This window comes from Uloborus diversus, chromosome 2, assembly GCF_026930045.1.
Source record: "Uloborus diversus isolate 005 chromosome 2, Udiv.v.3.1, whole genome shotgun sequence".
Classification (NCBI taxonomy): domain Eukaryota; kingdom Metazoa; phylum Arthropoda; class Arachnida; order Araneae; family Uloboridae; genus Uloborus; species Uloborus diversus.
The window spans coordinates 144,573,902-144,599,769 of NC_072732.1; the positions used below are offsets into that span (position 1 = coordinate 144,573,902).

At 31.5% G+C, this 25,868-nt stretch overlaps 1 protein-coding gene across 1 annotated transcript in view; it reads left to right on the forward strand.

The window, feature by feature from the left end:
* Positions 1–25,868, forward strand: part of LOC129216583 (FRAS1-related extracellular matrix protein 2-like) — a 102,119-nt gene that overhangs the window by 42,304 nt on the left and 33,947 nt on the right. The window contains exons 5-14 of the mRNA XM_054850797.1: positions 1,766–1,912; positions 5,115–5,345; positions 7,391–7,516; positions 9,726–9,974; positions 10,138–10,287; positions 12,097–12,306; positions 13,720–13,917; positions 17,089–17,253; positions 18,197–18,379; positions 19,403–19,533. Coding sequence (XP_054706772.1) covers positions 1,766–1,912; positions 5,115–5,345; positions 7,391–7,516; positions 9,726–9,974; positions 10,138–10,287; positions 12,097–12,306; positions 13,720–13,917; positions 17,089–17,253; positions 18,197–18,379; positions 19,403–19,533 — 1,790 coding nt within the window. The remainder of the gene's footprint in view (positions 1–1,765; positions 1,913–5,114; positions 5,346–7,390; positions 7,517–9,725; positions 9,975–10,137; positions 10,288–12,096; positions 12,307–13,719; positions 13,918–17,088; positions 17,254–18,196; positions 18,380–19,402; positions 19,534–25,868) is intronic.

Below are 25,868 nucleotides of genomic sequence, written 5' to 3' on the forward strand. Positions count from 1 at the left end.
CACTAAACTATTTTGAAAAAATGGTTTAATTAATGTTCCAATTCATGCAACAAAGGTTAATATAAAAAAAATTATCGTTTTTGAGAAGAAGACACAAAAATGAACTGATCCATGGACAAGACATGCACCACTTTTCTTTAAAGAGCCATTCGTCCCACCTCGTATTCCTGTCAGATACGAATTTAACTTACCACTGTTTTCAGGGATGGGATAAAAAAAATATCCGTGCTCTTGATTTTACGTGAGGTCACGTGTAACCCACCCTCTATCCGGTACTTATCAATGAAAAGTTAAAACGAGGGAAAAGAAAAGAGCAAAACGTGGGCTATCACAAAAAGAGGGAGTTCCTACCTGCCGCTACTAGGCGTCTTCTCGATAGGTGGGCTGACGTATATTAGCGCTTGGCAATTGAGGTAATTCGTAATTGCCCCTTATGATAAGGATTGTTTTCCCAAACGTCAAACCACAGTTTTCTCATAAATAATTGTACCTTTTAGTGAAAGTAATTACTTAAACTGGACTGATCCTTTGCGTTGTAGAAAAGTTTTAAAAAAAAAAAAAAAAAAAAAAAACGAGATATTGCAGAATGTTCTCACTGTAACCATATTTTTTACAAGTAAAACTTGAATCATTTTCTAAGAAACAATATTTTTTTCAACCCCCGGAGATGATATAATATGAAACTTTTTTAAAATTCTGCCTAAAAAACCATCAATTTTAATAATTAATCTTTAATGCATACTAATTCTGTAATTGATGACAGGTCATTGTTTTAAAGATCAATCCAACCCCATTTACTTATGTACGTATATAAGATAAGATAAAATTTATTAACAAACAAAATACACATACATAACAGTAAGCAAAATTAAAAAGTTATAAAACTTACAAATTATAAAACATGAATTACAAACGTCATAACAAAACATTAAGAAAATCTTGACTATAGTTCAACATGAGTATTAAATTCAACACTAAAGAGCGCCAAAGGCACTGTCCGCTAATATGATATCTTTTTAATATTTTTATTTCATCCACCCACATTTACTTATTTATATAAATGTGATAAGTATTTAATATTTTGGTTTTATAACATGAGGTATTCCAAAAATTGCATAATTGTATTTTTTTAAATTTTTTGTTCAAAGCTGCCATTTAAAAAATATGTTGTCATTATTTTCAATTTTTATCTTTTCTTTGTCTGTGCATAAAAGCATGGTAAAAATTCTTTGTGGACAAACTTTAACAAGTCAACATTATATTATTAATACGCCTACATCTGGTTTTCTAGAAAAAAAGGACATAAAGCTAAATATTTACCCTCATTGCAACACCTTTTGCTTTAAACACATGAATTCAATAAACTTCTTTTTTTTAAATGTACTCATGAATCTCTACTGCGTTAAAAAGTCTATTTTCAAGTTTAAGTAATATTTGAAAATCTTCAACTATAATTTATTAATTTATGAAAAATAAAATTTAAAAAGCAGACCGTATTTATCATTTTCACAAATGGCTTATATTTAATTAGTACTTGAATTATTTTATAGACTTTGGTATTGCATGTTGACTATGAATGTATTTAAACGATATTTTTTCAAGGAAGGAAAAAAAGTTTATTATTTTTTTCTTTCCTGAAAATAATAATAATAATAATAATAATGAGGGTTATTATTATTATTCATTGCAAATAAACTTCATTTTTTAAAAAGGCTTGGCTAATAAATAAACTATCATTCTAATTAACTTATTCATTTTGTTTTAGGGAAGAATGAGTTAGCAGGCCAAAGTTTCTCTTTTAACTGGGCTTGGATTAGTTTGGAGAAAGAAAACTACATTGTTCACGAAACTGATGCATTTTTCTATTTGACATTGCAACGGAGAGGTTATTTGGGGGAAACGTCCTTTGTGGGTGAGTTATTTTTTTATTTTTTGCTTATTTAATTTTGAGGAAAAAACTGAAGTTTTTAAATCTCCTATCAAGGAATTAAATTGGGATTTATTATTTTTAATCTCCAATGTTTGAACTCGCTGGAGTTAAAATTTGCCTCAATGAAACCACTTTCAATGATATTTTTTAAATGTACTTATCTGTTACGTATTAGAGTTGTCCCGTTCTTGCTGTAAATTAGATTAAATTTTTCATTAAAGAAACAATTTTGGTTTTAAATAGGAAAATTACACTGGTCAACAAGGTTTCTGTTCCACATTAAGTAAGTGGTGACTTTTATGTTTTAGGGGGTGCTGAAAAAGAATATGACAATAAAAATATTCCATCACCTACAGATATTTGAAAAATCCAAAATCTTTTTAAGGACATTTTTTCATTACATGTACAATATTTTTGTCATTTACCATTTTATAAACAATTACAAAGCTTAAAACTAGTATAAAACACAAAAAATATGTATTGTTTAAAAAGTTGTAGAAGAATGGAAGAGATTTTTTATGAAAAAAATAATGATACTTGTAAAAAAAATTCCTAAATTTTATAATTTATGTAGCTGTAATTGCCTTAACTGCGGAAGCTTTATTATTGGTACTAACACAAACTTAAATAAGATATAATATTCTAATAAGATTCCAAGAGTAATCCCAAGCATATTAGGAGTAAACTGTCTATGATATCTCGCTTAAATTGCAGAAATATCCTAGTGGAAGCGCTTCGAATGCTCGTCGTTCACAGCTCCCATACTTTCAGGGGGGAAAAAAATTCAGTGACATTGAACATCCTATTTTTTTTGTAACTTATTAACATGTGTTTAATTAATTTTTCATAATTCGGACTTTTATAATTTCCTAAGAACTGTGTCGCTAGATTTTTAAAATCAATCCATAGTATTTTTCCTAAATTACTTAAACTAGCTACACAACTTAGGTCCTTCATAAGCATTCTTATCTGTAGTTCAAAGAAAATACCCTACTTAATTTTTGAATAAATGAGTGATAGGAACTGTTCCTACAAATATTGAAATCCACTACCTTTTTATGCATTGATTTAACGAAATTCTTCATCAATCCTAACTGTATGTGTAAAGGTGGGGGAATATATTTTTTGAATCGATTAGAGGAACGTTTTGCATATATATATATACATTTTTTCATCTGCAATACATTGTTTGCGCTCTGGCCATTTGTATTTTGATTTAATGTTCATGTATTGTCCTGCTGTTCCAATCTGCTCAACTACCGTGATTTTGCGTGAAACCGAAATGATACGGAGTCTAGCCCCATCTAATCAAGGTCCCGTATATAAAACTTATCAAAGTGAATTCGGTTTCTACTCTCTTGTTACATGTTCTATATGTGTCTATGGATTAAATACATCTAAAAGAAACATATGGTAAACTTTTAACTGCTATGAGATAGCATATATAATCCAAAACTTATAAATGAAATTTCTGAAAAGTGGAGGATGATAGAAAATTTTTGCAAACATGTTCTTTTTCAGCATCTTGAAATCTATAGGAAACATTCAAAGTACATTGAGGAAAAGAAAATTCGTTAAAATTTGTTTTTCAGTGTTATATGAGTTTTGTGATAAATAACTTGAGTTTCAAAGTAATACCAAAAATTAGTAATGTTTTTCGTCACTTTCTTCTGCAATGTTACTTGCAACTTGTTCCTTTACGTCAATATTTTTTGGAATATTGGTTGGAAATGTCTCGTTCATTTACGGAACAAAAAATGCTACTTTTATTCATGCATTTCTACTTAAAACATTTAACTGGCCAAAAGTGAAGTTGCAACAAATTCTTTAGTTGCGTTAAGTCAGTGGAAAAAAAAATCTACCTTTCATCCTCTAATGGCCTCAACTGTGATCTACATTTATACAATACTCGTCTAGTCGGTATGTCAGAGCTTGTTGCGCAATATACGACTGACGCCTTATCCAAAAAGCTGATCTGAACGTCTACTAAACTCATACATGTCATGTAGTTGCACAGGAACAATTTAGTTCCCGTGTCTTCGTTTACCGATCCTTCTCAATTTTGTCATTTTCCTACCAAGAAGTCTTTACAAGGAAATAAAACCTACCGTTTTCGGCAAAATTAAAAGCAACTGAATGATAAGACGTTGACATTAAGAGTTCCAAATGAGCTCTGTTATCGAAACATTCTTGGACATCACTTGAAGCGCCAAAACATATGTACTTCCTGATGCGTATTTCGGGTAGTTGCCGTATTAAGGCACATTTCTGATGACCTACCGTGGGAAAAGAACGTGAAGTTGTAAAACTATCTCCAAGATGCTGCATTCGATATCGAAGCGTGACTCGTTTTGGATTAAATAGACAGTCATTAGAGACTTAACTCTGAATTTTGTAACGAAAACGTGCGACTACTGTTCTGGTTCTCTGCATATACAACAGAGTTACGCATGAACCCAGGTTGAACCAATATCTGGCTCTGGAAATTGCGTGCATTGGTATTACTTTACCTGGCATAACGGTCATGCTAGGAAATATACTCTTTTTTTCCATTATATTAATTGAATATTTTACTAACCGGAACAATAATTGTTTAGTTGTGTGATAAGTAAGTGTATTTGGAAAGATATTGTTGTACTGAATATTACATTAGTTAAAATATAACAACGGAATCCTATACAGTAGTTAATGTAAAGTATCAGAAAAAGCGTCATCCATCAAAGCGTCGAATGTCTCAAACGTCTGTCATCGAGAAAAGATTACCATCATGGGTTGAAATACATACTATGAAATCTACCGTATAAGAATGATTATATAACAAAACGAATAAAAAATGTAAAATTGCTGCAACTAAAAGGAAAAATTTTTGTTACTAAATTGAAAGGGGAATGCGTTCATCAGGTATCATAATTGAAACTAACTCATCACTCGGAGACGCGGACAATGAGCACTTTTCAGATGTCAAGCCTTTTTAAAAGGTTGTGAGGAGTATACTTTCCATTTAATTTAATGACGTTTAAACATTCACATCTACTAATTTCATTTGTTAGATGGTATTTTTCTAAAGATGAGTGAATTATCCATGCAATTGCACTTTTTAATACATTAGAATCTATAAATTTGTAAACCGATAACCTATAGTAGTATAAGCATAATAACCTTTTTAATGAATAATCACTTTTAGGCTTGAATCTGAAAAATGTGACCGCAAAACAAGGTTTAGATTTTGGTAGATTATATGCGCATCAAGTCCAGTTTAATCCAGGACAATCAGAAGCCAATTGGAAACTTCCAATAGTAGATGATGGAATTTATGAGAAAGAAGAACTCTTCATCATTGAATTAGAAGACCCAGTACTTGCTGTTCTGGAAAAGCCTGCCAGAGCAGAAGTAATAATTTTTGACAAGGAAGATGGTAAGTTTCAACTCATTAAAATTTTGAAAACATATATAATAATAAATGTTTTATTATGTTATTCTAGATTATCTCACTGAAATATTTAGAAAAAGTATAAATTTGATAGCTACTCGGTGATTTATCAGGTACTTGTCAGTACTTAAGAGCTAGTTGGGAAAACATTCCATTGAATTCCAGAATGCAAGATTCGAATGCGTCGTCGGGATTCGATGTGGTACCTTCTTCAAAAACACCAGAAAGAAAAAAGAAAAGCAATCTTTCAGAATTGCAAATGTAGGAGGTTGTGAGACAAATTAAAATAGTTAGTTAAGATCAAGTACATTTTTTTCTCAAGATGAATGAAATGGAAATTTAATTTGAAAACTACAGTACACAAAGAAAAAACAGTGTATTTTAGACAAGCGTACTTGTGTTGAAAAGTTATTTTTAATTTTGGCAGTAAATTTGAACCTTCAAATAAAAGTGCAAAATTGTTACTTTGCCTCATGTCATAAGGCATCTTCAAATGAATATCTATAAATATTTATGTAATGAAATATTTTCTATTCTTTTTTTTTTAAATATTCTTCATTGAAAAAATAGCAAAATAATGGAAAACGACTAATTGAAATAATAAACAAATGAATAAAAATAAATGAATTAATGAATAATTAAATAAATGTGAATAAATTAGTGAGTGATGAATAAAAAAGTGAATGAATAAATAACTCATTGTTTAAGAATAAATAAATAACTAAATAAATAAATAAATGAATGAATATGTAAATGAAATACTAAATAAAGGTTTGAATAAATGACATAAATTATTACACTTTCCGCCATATGCACTAGACAAGTTGCACTACACAATTAAAAAAAAAAAAAAAAAATTAAATGAGTGAGTACTGCACTGAAACTCAGTAGGTTTCAATTGACATTTGAAATGTTAATAAATGAAATTATTTTTGATCTGCCACACAATATTACAATATCAGTATCATATTTTGAAAAAGGTTTGTATTTTCACGTACCTTGATCTTCACAGGTAACTTTTATTATTATTATTATTATTTTAACTGGTATTAACAACATTTTTAATAACATAGTTGATATGTTTCCAGATAGGTGGAGCTGCAAACATAGAAAAACATTTCAGTTCCATTTAGCCGCTATTGTATTTTTCATCTCCCTACCTATAAAAAATTTCTTAATGTCCTACGCGCTATTTGTGATGTTTTCATTTCATGTTCAAAAGTGTCCATTAAAATACATCGTTGTCTGTTTTTACGTTTAGTTTTCGAACATCACATTTAATGTATAATACTTTTTTTTTTTGTTAAAAATGCATTTCAATTTCTCCTTCCCCCCTCCCATCCACGTCTCTTTACATTAGTAAATCAAATATTTTTTCTCGTCACTGTAGAGCAACTTTTCATTTTGAAAATATTTTACGATCATAAAAAAGAAAAATGGCTTATTTTTTGGTTTAAGAATTTTTTCTTCGAAGTGTTGTAAAATATGACAACATTTTTTAATTTAGAAAAATAAAACTAATACTGGGCTAACTTTGCTTCTAATAACTTTGCTTTCAAGCGCAGAGTTCAAACTGAGAATATAAATATTTGTTGCAGCTAAGTACATAAAAATAGCTGAATTAAATTGTAAACATTGAAAGCAGTAATATTTAATGTAAATTATACTAAAATAGTTACAAAGAAGCATAGATGATACTCTGAGCAGTATTAAACTATTTACATAGACATCTGAAAGAGTCGCTTATTATGTATAATTTTCCAAATTGAATAACGTGCTGAAATCTATCATTAACTTTAAAAAAAAAATGATCCCAAAAATAAATTTCACTAATTTAAATCTATTACTTCGAGTCGACTTATTTGGATTTTTTTTTTTTTTAATGTCAAATAGTTTAGAAATTTTTATCAAATGAACTTCTGAACTTTTCAAGTGATATACAAAATTAAAAATAACAATTATGTTCTAATTATTTTTTATAACCTTGTTTTTTCATCATATTTTTAGTGAGCTTTTGTTTCTTTCTGTAGAATCATTTGTTTTTATTCCTGATGATATTTACGAAGTTGAGGAAGATATGGGACATTTAGAAATATCAGTCAAGCGTAAAGGCGACACTTCAAAAGAAATGATGGTTATTTGTTCAACTGCATCAGGTAATAATGATAACAATAATAAAACATTATATGAAAATAAATTTTGCTTTATACTGCTAAAGAAGACGCTCATGTTATTTTTCTTTTCTTCCTTGGCATAACGACGATCACAGATCCTTGTAGCACAGATGGTGGGTGCAACGTTGGGAAATATTTAGAACAGTTGGCAAACATTTGGGTGGTTTGGCCAACAATTAGTCAACAGAATCTCAACCTCAGTTATGAGGTTGACAGCATTTGGCAGTACCAATATTGGTCTAGCATAGTTTTTCGTTGGTATAATTAACAATGAAAATTGAAAATGATAGAAAGTTTGGCCAGGAATGAACCAACAAAAACCCCAATCTCAGCTTATGTAGTTGGCAAGAACGACAGTAACCAAGCATCGTTCTTTGTTGTGATGAGTTCTCCAAATAATTTAAACATTTTTAATCATTTAAATGAGTTCTTATTTAATGAGACTCCTTTTCAAGTCAAAGCATTCCTTTTTCATATGCATGTTCATTTGCTCTTCTTATATATTTGGTAAGCTTTCTTTAAATTGCGTAATTTAGAGTCAAAAAATATGCTTTATATTAATAACATTAAAATTTTACTAAAGGTGTTTTAAAATGTTAATTTAAATTTTCAAAACTTAAAGCGAATTGTTGAGTATTCTACCGTGCAAAGCACAAAAGTCGTATATGCACTTCTTGTTAAAATTCAGTTACGGTCACTAGGTTGTACTTAGTCACATGTTTCACATACAAGTAAAGTTTTTTGGTCATTTGCCAGTAAGAAATATTTTTAAAAAATTCTGAAAAAGTTGCATTAGGATCAAATACATGGAGACACAAAACTTTAAACGCCAGTTACTCATTTTGAATTCAGTTGCAGATACGACTTTTCCGCTTAGCACGGCAGTATTATTTTCAGATCGCATACAATAAGCTAGCAAGATTACATAATTAAAAAAAAAAAGAAAACAAAACAAATATTTTTATTAGGCTTTTCAATCTGAATTCAAATAATTTTTTGAATTAAATATTGATTTTTTTCTATTAGCTATGCAATCTTATTGAAGTGTTTTGTATGCTTGATATTAGATTTATTTTGAGTATACTGATAAAAAAAACCCGCAAAAAAAAGTTACAAAATGCCTGAAGTAGAGAGTGTTAAATAAAGTACAGTTAACATGTTTCAACTAATATTAAACACAAAATGTTTACTAGGATTGAGTAAATGTCATCAGTTAAATTTTATGACTAATAAAAGAACCATATTATATTTATTTTGAAGCAACTGAAAGTTAAATTAAAAAGAATTCAGTTTGAAGGTCAATGTAATAAAATAAGTTAATAATACGAGTTGAATATTAAATATTTAAAAAACAATTTAATAATGGAGTGTTAATGTAATTCAGTTTAAAACGTGAAAAAAAGTAAGTAAACAAATAAAAAAAAGAGAAAGGGAGGGAAGGATAAAGAAGAGAGACATAAAAACGATCAAGCTGTTTTAATGTTTCGAAAATTAACGTTGGGCAATGTTGTAAATTGATAAACACATTAAAATTTCTACATTTAGACTTACTTTTAACATTTACCTTTAAACTTAAACATTTACTTTCAAAATTTCTACAATTCTTATCAATTCAAATTAAAAAAAAGAGGCAGAAATGCTAGAAATGCTCTTAATGTGAAATGAATAAGTCTATTTTCACCCTTAAGTGAGAACTAAAAGTTCCAAAAATTAACGAGCACATTAAATTTCATTGAACATTTTAACACTTTGTTGATCATAATCTTTTTCCAATAAGGATTTTTTAGTTCGAAATTTCTAAGAATTTCTTTACAATAAAATTTATTAGGTTAATAAATATCCTAAAGAAGAAAAGATGCTCAGATCTTAAAATCGAAAACTAGTCCAACAGTAAATTATTCCTTCATAAAGAGGAATGTCTCAACGTCTTGTTCACACAAACTAGCCATCCCATTAAGTGTCGTTAACATCAACAATTGCAATTTTGGTTAAATGCCTTTTTTATATATATATATATATTTGTTACTGCAAGAGTCCGAATCTGGTAAATGTCGACATTCATCAGTAAATATCAACATTTCGTATGCCAAAGACAACGTCGAAAGACCGAATGTTTCCAGTGAAAGTTGACATTTTATTTTTTCGGTCTTACACGGTAACTTATATAGTTAATCATCTTTTATCCTTCTAGCTTCTGCAAGAGGTACAGCATCAAAAGCAGTTCTGTCGTTTTCAGATTACATTAGCAGACCTGAGGACCACACCAGCATTATTCGCTTTCTTCAGGGCGAGGATCTCAAATTTTGCAAGGTAACAATTATTGACGACTCGCTGTACGAGGAAGACGAAGAATTTACAGTTAAGCTAACGACGCCAGTGGGTGGTAAATTAGGCACTCACAACCAAACTGTAGTCAAGATCGTATCTGACCTCAAAGATGGTAAATATATGTTTTATCTAGTATAGCTTGGGTTTGACTGTTGTAGTTTCAAAACATTATCATGAAAAATATAAAAGTCTCTGCTTTGTACTGAGAAACTTTCCGTGTTTCATTTATTGAATAAATATATTAGGGTGTTGAATGTTTCTAATATCATTTTCAGTGCCGTCGATTTATTTTGGAGATACAGAAATATTCGTGGATGAAAATGATGGATATGCTGAAGTTTCGGTGTGGAGAACTGGGACAGATCTTAACAAATCAGCAACTGTTACAATTCAGTCAAAGCCCTCTGAACCTGTTTCTGCTAAGCGTAAGCACTAAATTTTTAATAATACATTTAGCTCTTATGACGAAATATCTCCAACACCAACTCTTGAATCAAACAACGAAAGCTTGAATTACTTATCTTGAAGATAATCACGTGAAAATGCAATTATTTTAATTCACTTAGCCCGTTACTACGGAAAGTCTACGGATTGAAATTTAAAGCAAATATTTTGATAATAGCCGAGGAGTTAATAAAAATATAATTGAAGTTAATTTTTTTACATTGTATGAATATAAATTTACATGTATCAGATTTTCAAAATGGTGTAAATCTGTGGTCCGCAACATTTTTTCACCCAGGGACTGCACGTAACATTAAAATGATTCTCGCGGCCAGAACACATGAACAATTTAAAAATATTTACATTTTTTTGCTAAACAACAAGAGAAAGCTGTTAGCATTACTTGATGCTTATTTTCTTGATGAGAAGCTTGCGTCTATTTTCCAAAAATCTATTTCTAAATATTTAACTGCTAATTTGTGGACATAGTAACATTGAAGAAAAGTGGTCACACAGGTCAATTTCATAACAATTTCATCTAAAATATAATTGATAGTTTAGTAATACATATACTTATTGAAACCAACCCCCACCTTTTAGCATGAAGAATTAGGTTAGTAATTCATATAACTAGCATTTATCATGCATTCATCAAAGCTTTTCTTCACTCTTAACGGAAGGATCACGTGAAATAACGCTTTTTCATTGAGACTTCCTAAGATGGGCGAGGTAGATGAACGTTACTGCTTGAAATTTTAGTACGTGGTTTTAGGTTTTCATTTTGTGCTCATAGTGATATTTTTCCTTGCATGTGTGGATACCAGGGAGGGCAGTCCCATCCTTTGACGGAATCTACAGGCAATTTTTCGACATTGAAGCCCAAAAAGTGATTTTTAGAAAATCTTCCATGAATTTAAGGGGGTTCTTGACAGGAAATGTTTCAGAATTGAAGTCTTAAAAGCACATTTGCGGAGCATCTTTTGTGACGTAAGAAGAAATGATGATGGGAAGGGAGGAGAGGGTAACTGTGCCCAAAATTTTTCATGTTTGGGGTTCTAAATTTTATCATTGGGATATTAGAAAGAGAAGAGGTTTGAGGGCTTTCCGTAACACATTTTTCAATATCGAAGTCTTAAAAATGCGATTTTAAAACAAAACTTCGCCCCTCTTTTGAAGAACTCCTAGATCCTTTCTTGTTTCATTGATACCATTAGTGAGAAACTAAACATGTTAGTAAATATGTTCAGAAAATATTATAAGAAATGGTATTGATTTAATAAAACTGCAACAATCTTAGCCGTAAACACCGCACAAGTATGTTTATTTAACTCTGCCTAAAAAAATCACAAACCAGAAAAAGACAGAGCGAAATCTGTCTGATCGTTACGTGTTAATGAATAGGAAGCCACTCGCACAATGGGTCCGAGTTCAAATTCCTCTTTAAACTATAAATACTCTTACGATCCATAAATTTACTTTGTTCTCTGCCTGCTTATCTAAATATAAGTGCAGAAAATGGTCGCTCTTTTGGGTTACAACAAAATGTACCAAAGTATCTGCGATTCAAGTATTATTTAAGCATTAAATTTAATTTTATTAAAGTATAATAAATCTATTATGATAAGACATAAATTGTTCGTTTATACATTAGAAGTATAGTAGAATATTCAATTTAAAATCACTGTAATTATTAAACACAGTATAAATATTTTGTTAACAGGTCGCATACATTTTTATGTGCTTGTGTGTAACGCGTTCTTACTTACAGTTAGGATTATTGATTGTTACAGTGGGACTTGATTACGTTGGCATTGGAAAAAATCTGGAGTTTTCACCTGGAACAACAAAGCAGACATTTCGCATCATTATTTTGGATGATTTAGGACAGCCCCATCTGGAAGGACCTGAAACGTTTGAACTTGTTCTGCGCATGCCCACAAATGCCGTTCTCGGAACTCCGGATAAAATTACAGTTACAATAAACGATTCTGCTTCAGATCGTAAGTATTTCAAACAGGTAATTTTAAAATGAGTTTACTGAAAAATATATAAAAGCTTTTATACTTGCTGAGAAAACCATTTCATTAATTAAAAAAAGTCTCTAAAGGTATCATGTTCACAATCAGCTTTTCCATGTTGTCTTAAGATTTCGGAATTCTGTGATACGCGCAGAGAGATAGGCATTTAAAAGAGTATTGCTTAAGTCAGATATTTCCAGTAGAAATTATTATACAGTGAAACTTCAGTAAGTCGAACTTCAATGAGTTGAAAACTTCGATTAGCCGAAGTGAATATTTATTCCCGTCTAACTGAACGGAGAACTAATGTTATTTATTTTCGATAAGACGAATTTCGTTGAGTCAAAATATTCGAAAGTCGATTTTTTTCTTGACTCGTCAAAATTTCCTTGTTAACGTAACTCTTTAGGTCGAAATCTTTTCTTTTCTTTCTTCTTCCGGAAAAGTATGATCAAAAAGAAAGAAATCGGCGCTATTGCGTTGCATCAAAAGGCGTCTAGACAAAGTGGATCAAATAAATCTCTGAAGTCGATTATTAGCACATAATTTGGCAAGTTTTTTTAATAGAATTATTGTTTGCTTTATTTCCTTCCATAGAAAAGAAAAACCTGCTCATGGGGGAAACCAAGGCTTTGATTAAGAACAGCCCGAAAATGCGACATAAAAATCAGAGAGGGGTGTGTATATTTGGGATTATAGAATAATTCCACTTTTAGTGAAAACGGGAGAGGGAGAGTTATGGACTATTTTTTGGGATTTTACAAAGCGGCTGATCTTTCCAAGACTGACTTTTTTTCTTTCGTTTTTATAAAAAGCTAGTGTTTGTAGTGCCGTTTCATTGATTCCGGAACGTTTGGTATCGAACTTTAATAGACTAATAGAAAAATTAAAATTTTAAACTACCAAAAAAATTTGAATTTATTCGACTGTAGCATAGCAAAGAAGAGGGAATTTTCATTAAAGTTTGATGTGCCTCTAAGTTTTCAACAATTTAAAAAAAAAAAAGTTTCGATTGGCGGTGCTCTTTCCTTGATGCTTTTCCTCCTTCTTTGATGCTTTTAAAAGTATTCATTCTGTCGCCTCAGAAAAACAATAAGGCATCTAGTCCCAAGAATAACAGTAAAATACCCTGCTGGTGCTTGGAGGCGACAATATCTTTGATACATTATTCTATCACTTTTTTGCTCATACTCTAAATTTAATGGTTGTCACTGGTGATATTTTATATTATTCTAGAGTTTTGTTTTCGAATTCGATAAGACGAATTCTTGGTAACTCGAATTGTTTTTGCATTCTCTGCAACTTTGACTTATCGAAGTTTCACTGTATCTGTATATTTGATTAGAGTTACGGAATTTTCTTCTTAGAAAAATAACTCTTTTCTTTCCTTTACAGTTCCCAAGTTTCAATTTAAAGATTCTTCATATACCATATTCGAAAATGACAGTGTTCTGAACACGCTCATCACTAGAACTGGCGATCTCACACACTCGGCTGCTGTGCGATGCTACACGCGACAAAAATCAGCGAAGGCAGGAATCGATTATGAAGAGCGGCCGAATACCTATGACAGCCTCATTCTCTTCCAACCAGGTTTGTTTGTGTGGAATTTTGTCCTTTTGATAAAAACAATAAGAATATTTCTAGATTTTGGCTCGGTCGCCAAAATTTAGGTAATAACCGTTTTATCCTGGCAGTATCAACTAGAACCCCTATAACTGGAGAGGCAACGCATCCGCCATTTTGGAGCAAGTGTACAACAGGGAAAGCTACCTTTATTGGCAATCATTCGCCAAATAGGGAACGAGAGAGTCGGAGAGCGAAGGTGAACATTGGCGAAATTTTGGAAACTGTTGGCGTCGTTTCCAAGCTGCCAGTCACTTCGCGGGCTATTATTAATACATTTCTTTTTCTTTCTGCATCTGCTGGAAATGTGAAGAGTTGAAAACCTTTTTTTGAAGATGTTTACAAAATTAACAGCCGAACTTGCACCCATTTGACTCACTTCAACACATGCTAATGAAATGTAAACATCAGCAGCAATGCTATCTCTACGAAGCACTGGATCAAGTTTGCTCCAAAATAGCGGATGCGTCGGCTCCTCCACTATAGGCGTGGGTCTCGCTATTGGGGCCTTAGTATCAACAAAGCCGAAATACATTGCGTCTAGTCTTTGGCGGGTAAAAATGGCGTCAGATGAAAAATTGCCAAGATAGTTACCAAAATCTTCTCAAAACAACAGCTATCCAGAGAAAGAATTTTCCTTGCATTGTAGGAAGGAAATATTCTTGATGTCACTGGAGTGATATCTTTAGTATTGGAATTAATTTTATTGAATTGGCAGCAGAGGTTGCCCAGTCTTTGCGCCGTATGTTAGTAAATGCACTGAAGGAATAAAAAAACGAGGCGAAGTTTCTTTGCTCTTTTCTAATTTGAAAAGAGAAATGTGTAACTCATTGAAAGCTCATTAACTTCTGAATTTAAAACATACCTTAATGCTAAGTTTGTTCAAGAGTTTGATAAAGTTCAATAAGTTTTTTTTTTAAACCTACTAATTTAAAAAAATACCAATTATTTTGAAAAGAATTAATTTTTAAATCAAGAATTCATTCTTTGAATTTTCTAATTTTTGTGTTTTAACTCAGGAAATTTTAGACATTGCGGTTTCATGAAGCAGTTAATGGAGTCAAAATTGGTACATTCAGTTGTTGCTCAACTTGTGTTCTTAACCGTCAAAAAAAAAAAAAAAAAAAAAAAAAAAAAAAATTGAGTCCAAGTCGGTCAAGGTCCTTTTGAAAAATCAAAGGAGCACCAATTACGGTCAAGTAAGGACAATAAGCAATTCCGAACTGCTCAAAAAATATTTCTTTCCGGTTCCTAATATTTCATTAATGTTTCTAGTCTCGCTTGTTTAGAAGTTTTTCTAAAAAGATTCGAAATAGGTACAATTAAAAAAGTCTAGGCATTCTCCCAATCCCCCCTCCTTATTTACTAAAAATGAGATTCTTAAACCAAACAGAGAAGTGTTAGGGGAAGTCTAGATAGATCGTCATGATTACCTCAAAATTAAGCGGAAAAATAAAATCATTCTGTTTTTGTGGGAACGTCACATTTTCCTTAATACCTCATCAAACTTCATAAGTAAGGTGTCATTTTAAAGTTTTTTTTTACCGCGCTTTCGGCAAAAAATTATCAAATTCACATATTGCATTTTTTTTAATACCACAGCTACAAAAACCGGAAAGGTGTGTTTATTTAAAAATGCAAAATAGAGTCCGACTTTCAATCTAACTGTCCAAATCTCGTTGTCTTTCTTCGGCCAGTTTGCTTTTGCAATATTTTTAAAGAAAGAATTTTGCGTTTAGGGGATTTGAGAACCTTTAACCTTCAAAATTTTTGATTTTCTGGAAAAAATAATGTTATGCATTGTTTAATTCTGAACAGTTTGATACCTTATTTATTACCACGAGAAAAAAACTTTTCGAATTATTTTTAAAAAATATAAACTACCCCATAGAGATTGTTGTCAACAACGTTTTAACCTTTTTATTTTTTTTCAGTGTCGAAAAGTTTGTTATATATTTGTATAAAACTTGTCATGTATGTTTGTTTGTTTCATCCTTATGACTTGAACCTAAATTTTAATTCAAAATGAAATTTAATTTTCTAAATAATATTTTCTTTCAAAATTTTAGTAAATTTTGATAGTATTTTTTAACATTTCAAATAAATAAATAAATAAAAATAAGATTGGGTCCTGAAGTAAGCGCATGGCAATACTTTAAAACTAATATTGGAATTATACATGCATTTTACAGCAAAAGAGAGTGAATGCTGATACATATTATTTTTTGAACTTGTACAGAAATAAATGATTACAAACTTTTAAATAATGGTTATTTTATCGTGTCGTGTTAAAAGCTTAAGAGTCATGAAACTCCTTAATATTGATGCAACGGGAATACTTTTGCCAATACTGTCTAACCACGGATTGTATGGAAAGGCAAACATCCGGTTTACACGCGGAAATGGAAGCATCCATTAGTTTTCAGGGATGTCAGATTTTGCAGATGTATGTTAGCCCCTAAATTAAGCAGAATCTCATTCAAATGAGCGGAATACGTGCATAAAATTTTTATCTTTCCCCTCATTCAGGTGGAGTCGCCTTAACTGGATGTTTGCCAATTCCATACAATCCGTGGTCAAACAGTATGTTGTTTCACACACAATGTTGTAAATGTAAATGTATGTTGTTTCACATATGAGGCAGTGAGAAGCAAAGGCTCGTAAGTGAGTTCAAGTTTTGAGTAAAAGTTAAGGTTCTAGGTAAACCTTCATTGAAAAGTTTTTCTAAATCATGCTGTATAACAACACCTACCAGGGCTAATTGTACTATCCCTTGCTTGCCCAAAGACAGAGGAGAGGTTCACCTACCTTTTTTATACTGGATATCTCCAAATATTTATTTTTGCCACTTATATCCCTTTGCTTCTCACTGCCTCATATGGTGTTTTTTGCCGGGCTATAAGTTTCAAGCGCGAATGCTTTGATTGGGTCAACTAGTTTATGAATAATGTAAATTTTACTACCATTATTTACAACGCATAAAACAACTATATATTAGTTAATGTATTATTCATATTGCAAATGAATTGATGACCTTCACTCTTTGTATTATGCTATGTTGCTTAAAGTTGTTCTGCCCTTTCTTAATTGATAATTTAATTATGTTGCTAAAACTGCATGTTGCTTCCACCACACCAGGAGAAACCGTAAAACCGTGCCAAGTGGTTGTGACCGACGATTCCATCTACGAAGGAGATGAAGAGTTTCGGTTGGTTCTCGGATCACCAATCAGTGATACTGCAGGGGGTGCTCAAATAGGACAGAGGAATGAATCTCTCATCACAATAAAAGATGACAGTGATAGTAAGTACATTTTTTTGAGATTACACATAGTTTTTTAGTTAATCTCCTAAGACATAATTGAACACTTTTGTAATAATGAGAAGCTAAAAGAATTCATGTTTTGTCGTTGATGTGAAATATCAGACAATGGATTTTTTTTTAAAGAATTGCCTTTTGTTTTCATTCTGAGGCGCCAATGAGAGAGAAAGAAAGAAAAAAGGCATCCCTATCATTTCTTCATACGTAATATTTGTCTAAGTTTTTTAATTGCAGTAAAATCAGTATTGAGAAATGGAGTATTGAATTTCATATGCTACGTACTGCAAATGTTAGCTTCAGCATCAGGACATATTTGTAAATCAAGTACAGTTACAGCAGCCGTGCATCCATGGTTGCCTTATACACTATATACCACTGTATACAGTAACATATTTGTGTTTTAATTCGATTAGATTTTCTGGAAAACGCCTCGTAATTTTTTTTATTAGCACTAGGAAACCATCTTTTACAGATGTATAGTATGGCTCTGATAACAAGATGTTTGGACTTGAGGCAGTTCATTTCTTTTGGGAGGCAAGAGGATGAATTATTACATAGACACAAGCCCAAACAAATACACAGTATATTACTGGCGAAGCTAACATAGTTTTTCCACCCTGTTGTAACAAATGGAACCTTTTACTCCTTGGCAAGTCGGAGTTCAAGTACTCAGATCCAAACTATATTTTATATGCAGTCCTTTGTTTGCGTTTCCTATATGCTTTCTAGTCAAAAAAAAAAAGTTTCAGTAAGAATTGTTATAACTCAAGGCATAACGCTAAGAGGTGGGGTGAGAAAAGTAACAACTGTTATGATAACACATAAGGCCTTTCTTTTTCACATACGAAACAAACTGAATGTTTTAAAAATAATAATAACTTCCTTGTATTTTGCTTATTCTTAAACGTTTCTATTGCTTTAACAGAACCAGTTATTCAGTTAGAAAAAAACAGATACAGTGTAAACGAACCTCGGAAGCCTAAGGATTCAACGACTGTAACCATCTCTGTCATAAGAACTGGAGATTTGTCTAAGCTATCCTTGGTGAGGATTCATACGAAAGACGGTTCGGCTAAGTCTGGAACTGATTATGTCCCGTATTCTAAAGGTAAAAGTTCAACATTTTTTTGCTTTTACTCTATTATATTTATGATTTATTTTAACTCACAAATTTCCGTTAACTTGTGATTATTCTTCACTCGGGAATAGTCTTGAGCTACAAGTTTAATAGCTCAATTAATTAGTTTATGTATAGACAGCACTCAGGAAAAAGCGGTTCCTCTTTGAATCGCAAAAAAGTAAAACGGATAATTAAAAGGAAATTAATTGAACAGGAAAATCCCTTTGAAATGATATACAGTTTGAATTTGTTTATCTCGATCATGCTTATCTCGAAAACCTCTCTATGTCGAAGTTTTTCAATTTTCCTGCTTTTATACCATAAATTCAATTTTTTTCTCATGTTTTTGTAGAATGAATTTTCCTGAAAACCACTATAACTCGAATTCTGACTATACTGTCTTTTTTGAATTAGGTTCCCGCTATCTTTAGCTATAGTACAACTTGGAAGCAAAAAGCATTTTTTTTTAAATATTAGCAAATAACCCTTCTAGTCTTATAATATTTGTAGCCCAAAGAAAACTTCATGTACAAGAAGCAAGTTTTCTAGCGCTTTTTTGAACAGGGGGAAAAGCTTACTAAGCTTTTTTACTTTCAAGAAATTGAGAACAGTTATTCTGTTGTGTTTTCTGGATTTTCGCACTTCTAATGTTTATATTATTTTGATTCTAATGTTTAAGCTATAAAAATCTCAACATTTCTGAACGACAAACGTTGAAAAATAATTTATCGTACTTAATGTTATGCATAAACTTACTATCAATTTGTAAAACGTGTAATCACAAAATATCATACCGTAAAATATTCAACAACATTAAGCAAAATAATCTATTTGGTCTTTGACTTAGTTCCAATTGCTTATGTTTATAACTTAACCTCTGTATCTCAATATCTCTATATCTCGAATTTCCTTCTGTCCCATGAAATTCGAGGTAGATAGGTTCGACAATTTTTTGTTAAATTTTAGCTTTCGTCAGATTAATGTTTTTGAAGTTACTATTTTTCTTTTCAGAATTGCAATTTAGGCCTAACGTAAGTCGTCACATAGTTGAAGTCGAAATTTTATATGACTTAGAAAAAGAACACAGAGAAGCTTTCACGATACATTTGAAACCGGACCGAAACATGATTGCAGAAATTAAGGTATGTTATGTGTGTAAGTAAGCTTTAACTTTTATTTTGAATATATTACTTTTTATTACGTTAATTATATAGACCATCTTATCTGGAATCTCTTAATCTGAAGTGATTGTTCGGAAAAATTAACTATTTTTTCTTTTTTACTTTTGTAAAACCTCAGGAGGAAGGGTTATAAAGATAGCTGTTGCACACATTCTACGCTTTGCTGAATATTCTATGGCATCTTTACTAATAATAAAGCTCAAAGTCTCTTTGTCTGGATGTCTGTAGGATGTCTGTGACGCGTATAGCGCCTAGACCGTGTCATATTATGTATTGAGACTCCTCGACGTTTAATATGCATTTTATTTTAGTTGAATTTGGGAACCAGCTTTTCGTTACAACATTTATCGCATCTCAAGTCGTTCTCACAATATTTTAAAAACCTTAAGTCACGTTCACTTACAATTATATTAAAAGTAACATTTGATGAAATAATTAAATATGCAAGGCTAAACTATATTACACGCCCTTTCGTTTCAATGAAACAATAAAATAAAACGCAAAAAAGGAAAATTAAAATTTCAAATTTGGCTTAAAGTTTCAAAGCAAAATAAAAAGTCAATCATAGTCCTTAAAACGAATTGGCGGTCTAATTGCTCTTTTGGGTCTCGCCATTTTTGGAGTAACTGGAACAGCTTGTTTCGCTGGGGTGGAATCATCTATCTTTCTTGGTCTTAAGTGTATTCTATTACGACGATATACAGTTCCTTCTGTGGACTTAACTATATATGATCTTTGGCTGTGTTTCTCTATAATAGTTCCTGGTATCCATTTACGATGATCAATCTGTAGATACACGGGATCTTTTACATTTAAACATTTTAATTTCGTTGTTGAAAAATCATAATAATATTTTTGCTTGTTTTGATTTTCCTTGAGTTGCTGAATGGTGCTTCTAGTGGAAAATAAAGGCTTTAGTAAAATTGTCTTCTGGGGTACCACTGACCTTAAGCGTCTTCCCATCAACATTTCTGCTGGAGAAGGCAATTTAAATTTTGGCGTGTTATTGTACTCCAAGATTGCTAAATTAGGATCGCCTCCAGAAGTTTTGACTTTCAAAATGATGTTCTTCATAGTCTCTATTGATCTTTCAATCATTCCATTAGATCTTGGATATCTAGGAGATGAGTTATAGGTTGAATATCATATGATTTCAAAAATGACAAATATGCTTGACTGTCAAAAGGTGGGCCATTGTCTGAATGTATTTTCTGCGGAATTCTATGTGTACGAAATATTTGTTTAAGTGCACTGATCACTGCTGTAGCAGTTTTCGTGTTGAGCTTCCTCAATTCTATAAATTTTGAATGGTAATCTATTACTTGTAAGAAGTTATCTCCATCCAAATACATAAAGTCTACGCCAACTTCTTCCCAAGGCAGTTTTGGAATATCATAAGGCATTAATGTTTCTTTCTGATTTGCAGTTTGGCGCTCTTGGCAGACTTGGCATCGCTCCATGTAATCTTTAATATGTTCACTCATTTTCGGCCAGAACAAAGATACTTTAGCTTTATTTTGACATGTAGTGATACCTTGGTGTGCAGAATGAAGTTTAGATAACACATAAGATTGCATGGTCTTTGGCACAACAAGTCTATGTCCAAGAAAAATCAAGTCATTACTATCATGTAACTCTTCTTTAAAATTCCAATAAGGTCGTAGGTTTTCTGGAACTTGACTAAATTGTTTTGGCCATCCATTTTGTATTAACAACTTTAATCTGGATAGATCTTCATCCTCCTTTACAGCATTTTGCATTTCAGTTGTTCGTTCATCTGTTGTTGATAGAATCATATGTACAGTTGCAGCTCCTCCCTCCAAGAAACTTGTGTCTGCATAGACCTTTGTAGGACTTCTAGATAGAGCATCTGCTGCATAAAGTTTCTTCCCTGTGACATATACAAGTTTAACTCTGTATTTTAAAAGTTCAAAAAGCATTCTTTGCAATCTTGGCGAAAGATTTTCAATTGGTTTTTTCAACAATGCAAGAAGAGGCTTCTGATCTGTCTCCACAACTGTATCAGTACCATATATAAAGTAGTAAAATTTTTTACAACCATTCACAACAGCTAAAAGTTCTTTCTCTATTTGGCTGTACCTTTGCTGAGTGTCATTAAGTGCACACGATGCATAGCAAACTGAGTGGTCTTCTTGTAGTAAAACTGCTCCTAAGCCGTATTGGCTAGCATCAACAGAGACAGTAGATTTTAAATCAGGATCATAGTACGCTAAAACTGGTGCAATGGATACACATTTCTTCAAATTTTCAAACAATTTTTGTTCATTACTAGTCCAAACAAATTCACTCTTCTTACTCAGTAGTTTTCTCAATATTACTGTTTTGTCAGAGAGATTTTCGATGAAATTTTCCTAGGTATGTAGTCATTCCTAAAAATCTCTGCAATTCTGTTTTATTAGTAGGTGCTTTGAAATCAACAATAGCTTTAATTTTATCATCATTAACTGAAACTCCTTCATTAGTTAAGTTATATCCTAAATATTTAACAGACTTTTGTTTAATTTGACTTTTCTCTTGGGAGAGTTTCAAACCAGCTTCTTTTGCTCTGTTTAAAACTGCTTTGAGTCGTCTATCATGTTCCTTTTCAGTTTTACCAAAAACTAAGATATCATCAATGTAGACAAGTATACCCTCTAAATCTCTAAAAATAGATTCTATCGTATTTTTATATACTTCAGGAGCGCTCGATAAGCCATAAGGTAATCTCCGAAACCCAAACCTCCCAAATGGAGTGGCAATTGTACATAAATTTGAACTTTCTTCATCTAAGGGTATCTGTAAAAATGCTGAAGATGCATCCAGAACTGTAAAGAATTCACCTTCAATCTGAGAAAATAAGCTCTGTTGTGTAGGAATAGGATAGTGTTCTCGTTTAACGTATTTATTTAACATCCGAGGATCCATGCAAATTCTAATTTGATTATTCGGTTTCTGAACTATCACTATAGGATGTACATAATCAGTCGGCTCAACAACCTTTTCTATGACACCTTGGTCTACCATTTTATCGAGTTCACGCTTCACTTTCAATTTTAGTGAATATGGAATTATTCTCGGAGCTGAAATTTTGGGTTCAGCTCTGGCATCGAGCTTGATTTTATACACGTATGGTAATTTACCCAATTTTCCAGTAAACACATCTTGGAAATCTTTAACAATATCCTTACCAAGCACAGAATCAACATGAACTGATGACTTTCTATGAACAAAACCCATTTTTTCACAAGCTTCAATTCCTAATAACGCACTTGACTCTTGGTCAACAATAAAAAATTCAATCAATTCTGATTTATTTTTAAATTTACACATCAGTTTAGAGGTTCCTATAACTTTCAGTTTATGCCCCGTGAATGATGTTAACTTTTCCCCTGTTTTTTTCTAAACTCTCATTTTTCTTCACATCTTTAAAGATCCTAAAAGGCAAAACATTAACCTCGGCTCCAGTGTCAATTTTGAGAGATACTTCTTTATTATTTATACAAACATTTTCTCTCCATTTAGACTTTAAAGTATAAATTTGACACTTAACTGAGTCTAGTTTAACTGAATTGTCTTCGTCTTCATTTGATGTCGAAAAATTATCATTACTGTTAGGTTCATTTATTTTCTTCTTTTTCTTTTTCTTCATTTTACATGCAACGGAAAAATGGTTCAAAAGAGAACAATTATAGCATTTTTTCCCATATGCTGGGCATTTTCCGTAATCATGAACTGTTTTACATTTGGAACAACTTTTGTCCATTTTGCGATGGGTCATTATTTCCTTTATGCCTATTAAAAACTTTCCCGTGTTTCTTTTTATCCTTAACAGCATCTATGTCTTTCGGATTGCAGTCCGAATGTTCAGTCATAATCTGAATTTGTTTAGTACTGGCTTCTTTTGCCCTACAATACTCTATAGCTTTTCCCAAAGTTAGCTCGGTTTCCATGAGCTATTTTTCTTTCGTCGCGGAATCTCGTATACCGATAACTAATAAATCTCGAACTAAGCTGTCCTCTTGGTTCTCAAAACAACAGTTTTTCGATAAATTTTTCAGATTTGTGACAAATGAGTCAACAGATTCACCTTCCTTCTGTCTGCTATTAAAGAATTTATAACGTGCAATCACAGTATTTGTCCTTGGCTGAAAATAATTGTCGAAAGCATTTAAAACTTCGTTGAAATTATTTCCAATTGCTTCACTAAGTTTGAAGTCTATACATTCTTCGCCCATTATTCCTAATAATAAAGCTACTTTCATTTTATCTGGCTTCCTTATTTTATCGGATGCCTCCAAATAAAGCATAAAACGTTGCTTAAATTTACTCCAATTTTCGGACAAATTGCCGGATAATTTCATACTTGAAAGTGCTTTTAACTCCATTTTTAAGGTATACTAATCTTCAATCAAACATTAAACACTCAGTTTCGCAATAGCCAGAATATATCTATAAACTGACCTTTTATTATATTGCATAACTACTAACCTTTATCATGCCAAAATCGCTGAATTTAGGTTCGTTTTCAGCTGCCACCATGTCATATTATGTATTGAGACTCCTCGACGTTTAATATGCATTTTATTTTAGTTGAATTTGGGAACCAGCTTTTCGTTACAACATTTATCGCATCTAAAGTCATTCTCACAATATTTTAAAAACCTTAAGTCACGTTCACTTACAATTATATTAAAAGTAACATTTGATGAAATAATTAAATATGCAAGGCTAAACTATATTACAGACCGTTCGACCGATCTTCATGAAATTTGGCACAAAGTTAGTTTGTAGCATGGGGGTGTGCACCTCGAAGCAATTTTTCGAAAATTCGATTTTGTTCTTTTTCTATTTCAATTTTAAGAAAATTTTCCGGGGCAAAATTATCATAAGATGCACGAGTAAATTACGAAATTATCATGATGTGGAATGGGAGAGCAAATGAACATAGCCAATTGGCGAAAAATTCGTCATCCATTATTTGTAAATATACAGGCGAACCGAATGACCTTTTAATTTTCAACTACGGGCGAAGCCGTGCGGGTACCACTAGTATGCAATATATGTATATGTTACGGTAAATGTGATAAATTGGTGACTGTATATAATTACCGGTGATTACACACAATCACCAATAAACTTGGTAAATATGATCAATTATTCAATATTTATCACATTTACCGATTTATTTATACAATCCCCGACTCTTGATATGGAATGGAATAAATTTGAATAATTTTCTAGAGCAGCGTTACTTAAATTCGTTCCACGGGGTTCCGTGGAGATCAATCAAAGTTTACACGAAACTCTCATTCTTCATTTTCCTTTCTTTTTAGAAAAATCTATCAAAATAGTGAATTTTCAAAACTTAACTTAAATTTTCAAATTTAAAGATTTGTTTGTGTCTATAAAATTTTGTTTTTAAAGTTGTTTTCAAAATTAATTTTTTGTTAATTTTTGAAATTGTTTTCACATTAACAAATTTGATTTGAAGCAATTTTCACTTTGACTGTCAATAAAACATTTTAAGGATGTTACTTCAAACTATACTACTTTTGAAAACAATAGGGGTTTCACGAAAAAACTGGTAATTAAAAAGGGTTCCACTCATTAATAAAATTAAGAAACGCTGCTCTAGGGTAACGAGGGTTTAATTCCAAAATAAGTAATATTTTCAACACTAAAAATTACTTTTACAATTAAAACAAGGTTTGATATCTATCAAAGTTTACAAAAGTATTTCAATCAAAAAGAGTAATAAAATTAGTTTTCCTTTACTTTAATTAAATGTCTTAGAACAAACAAATTAGATAATAATATAATAAATTATGTAATCGAAAGCGTCACTACGGGAGAGGAAGGATGGAGCGGTCCACTCCAGATTACTCCTGATAAATTTCTCCAAATAAATCTTAAAACGCTTAATTTATGGAATTTTAAAGAAAATTGATTACATTATTGTGGGGGCAATTTTATAAAATGCGTTGTTCATAATTTTACTTGTCTCTTAATGTAAATTTTCGATTTACCCCAGAAATTGAAATTAATTTCTGACAATTATATGAACATCATATTTGCATATATATATATATATATATATATATATATATATTGAGCGTTCAGGCGAGGGGATGAAGTGTATTACAAATTGCCGCCCCGGATGACATAATCACCACTAAGCCAAGTAAAAGTGTTCCAATTTTTTTATCTCTACAACCGCCAACTTGTAATCAAGAATGTAATAAATTCGGATCATTTTTCTGAATGAGGTCTTAATTCCAAAGGAGGAAAAATTTTTT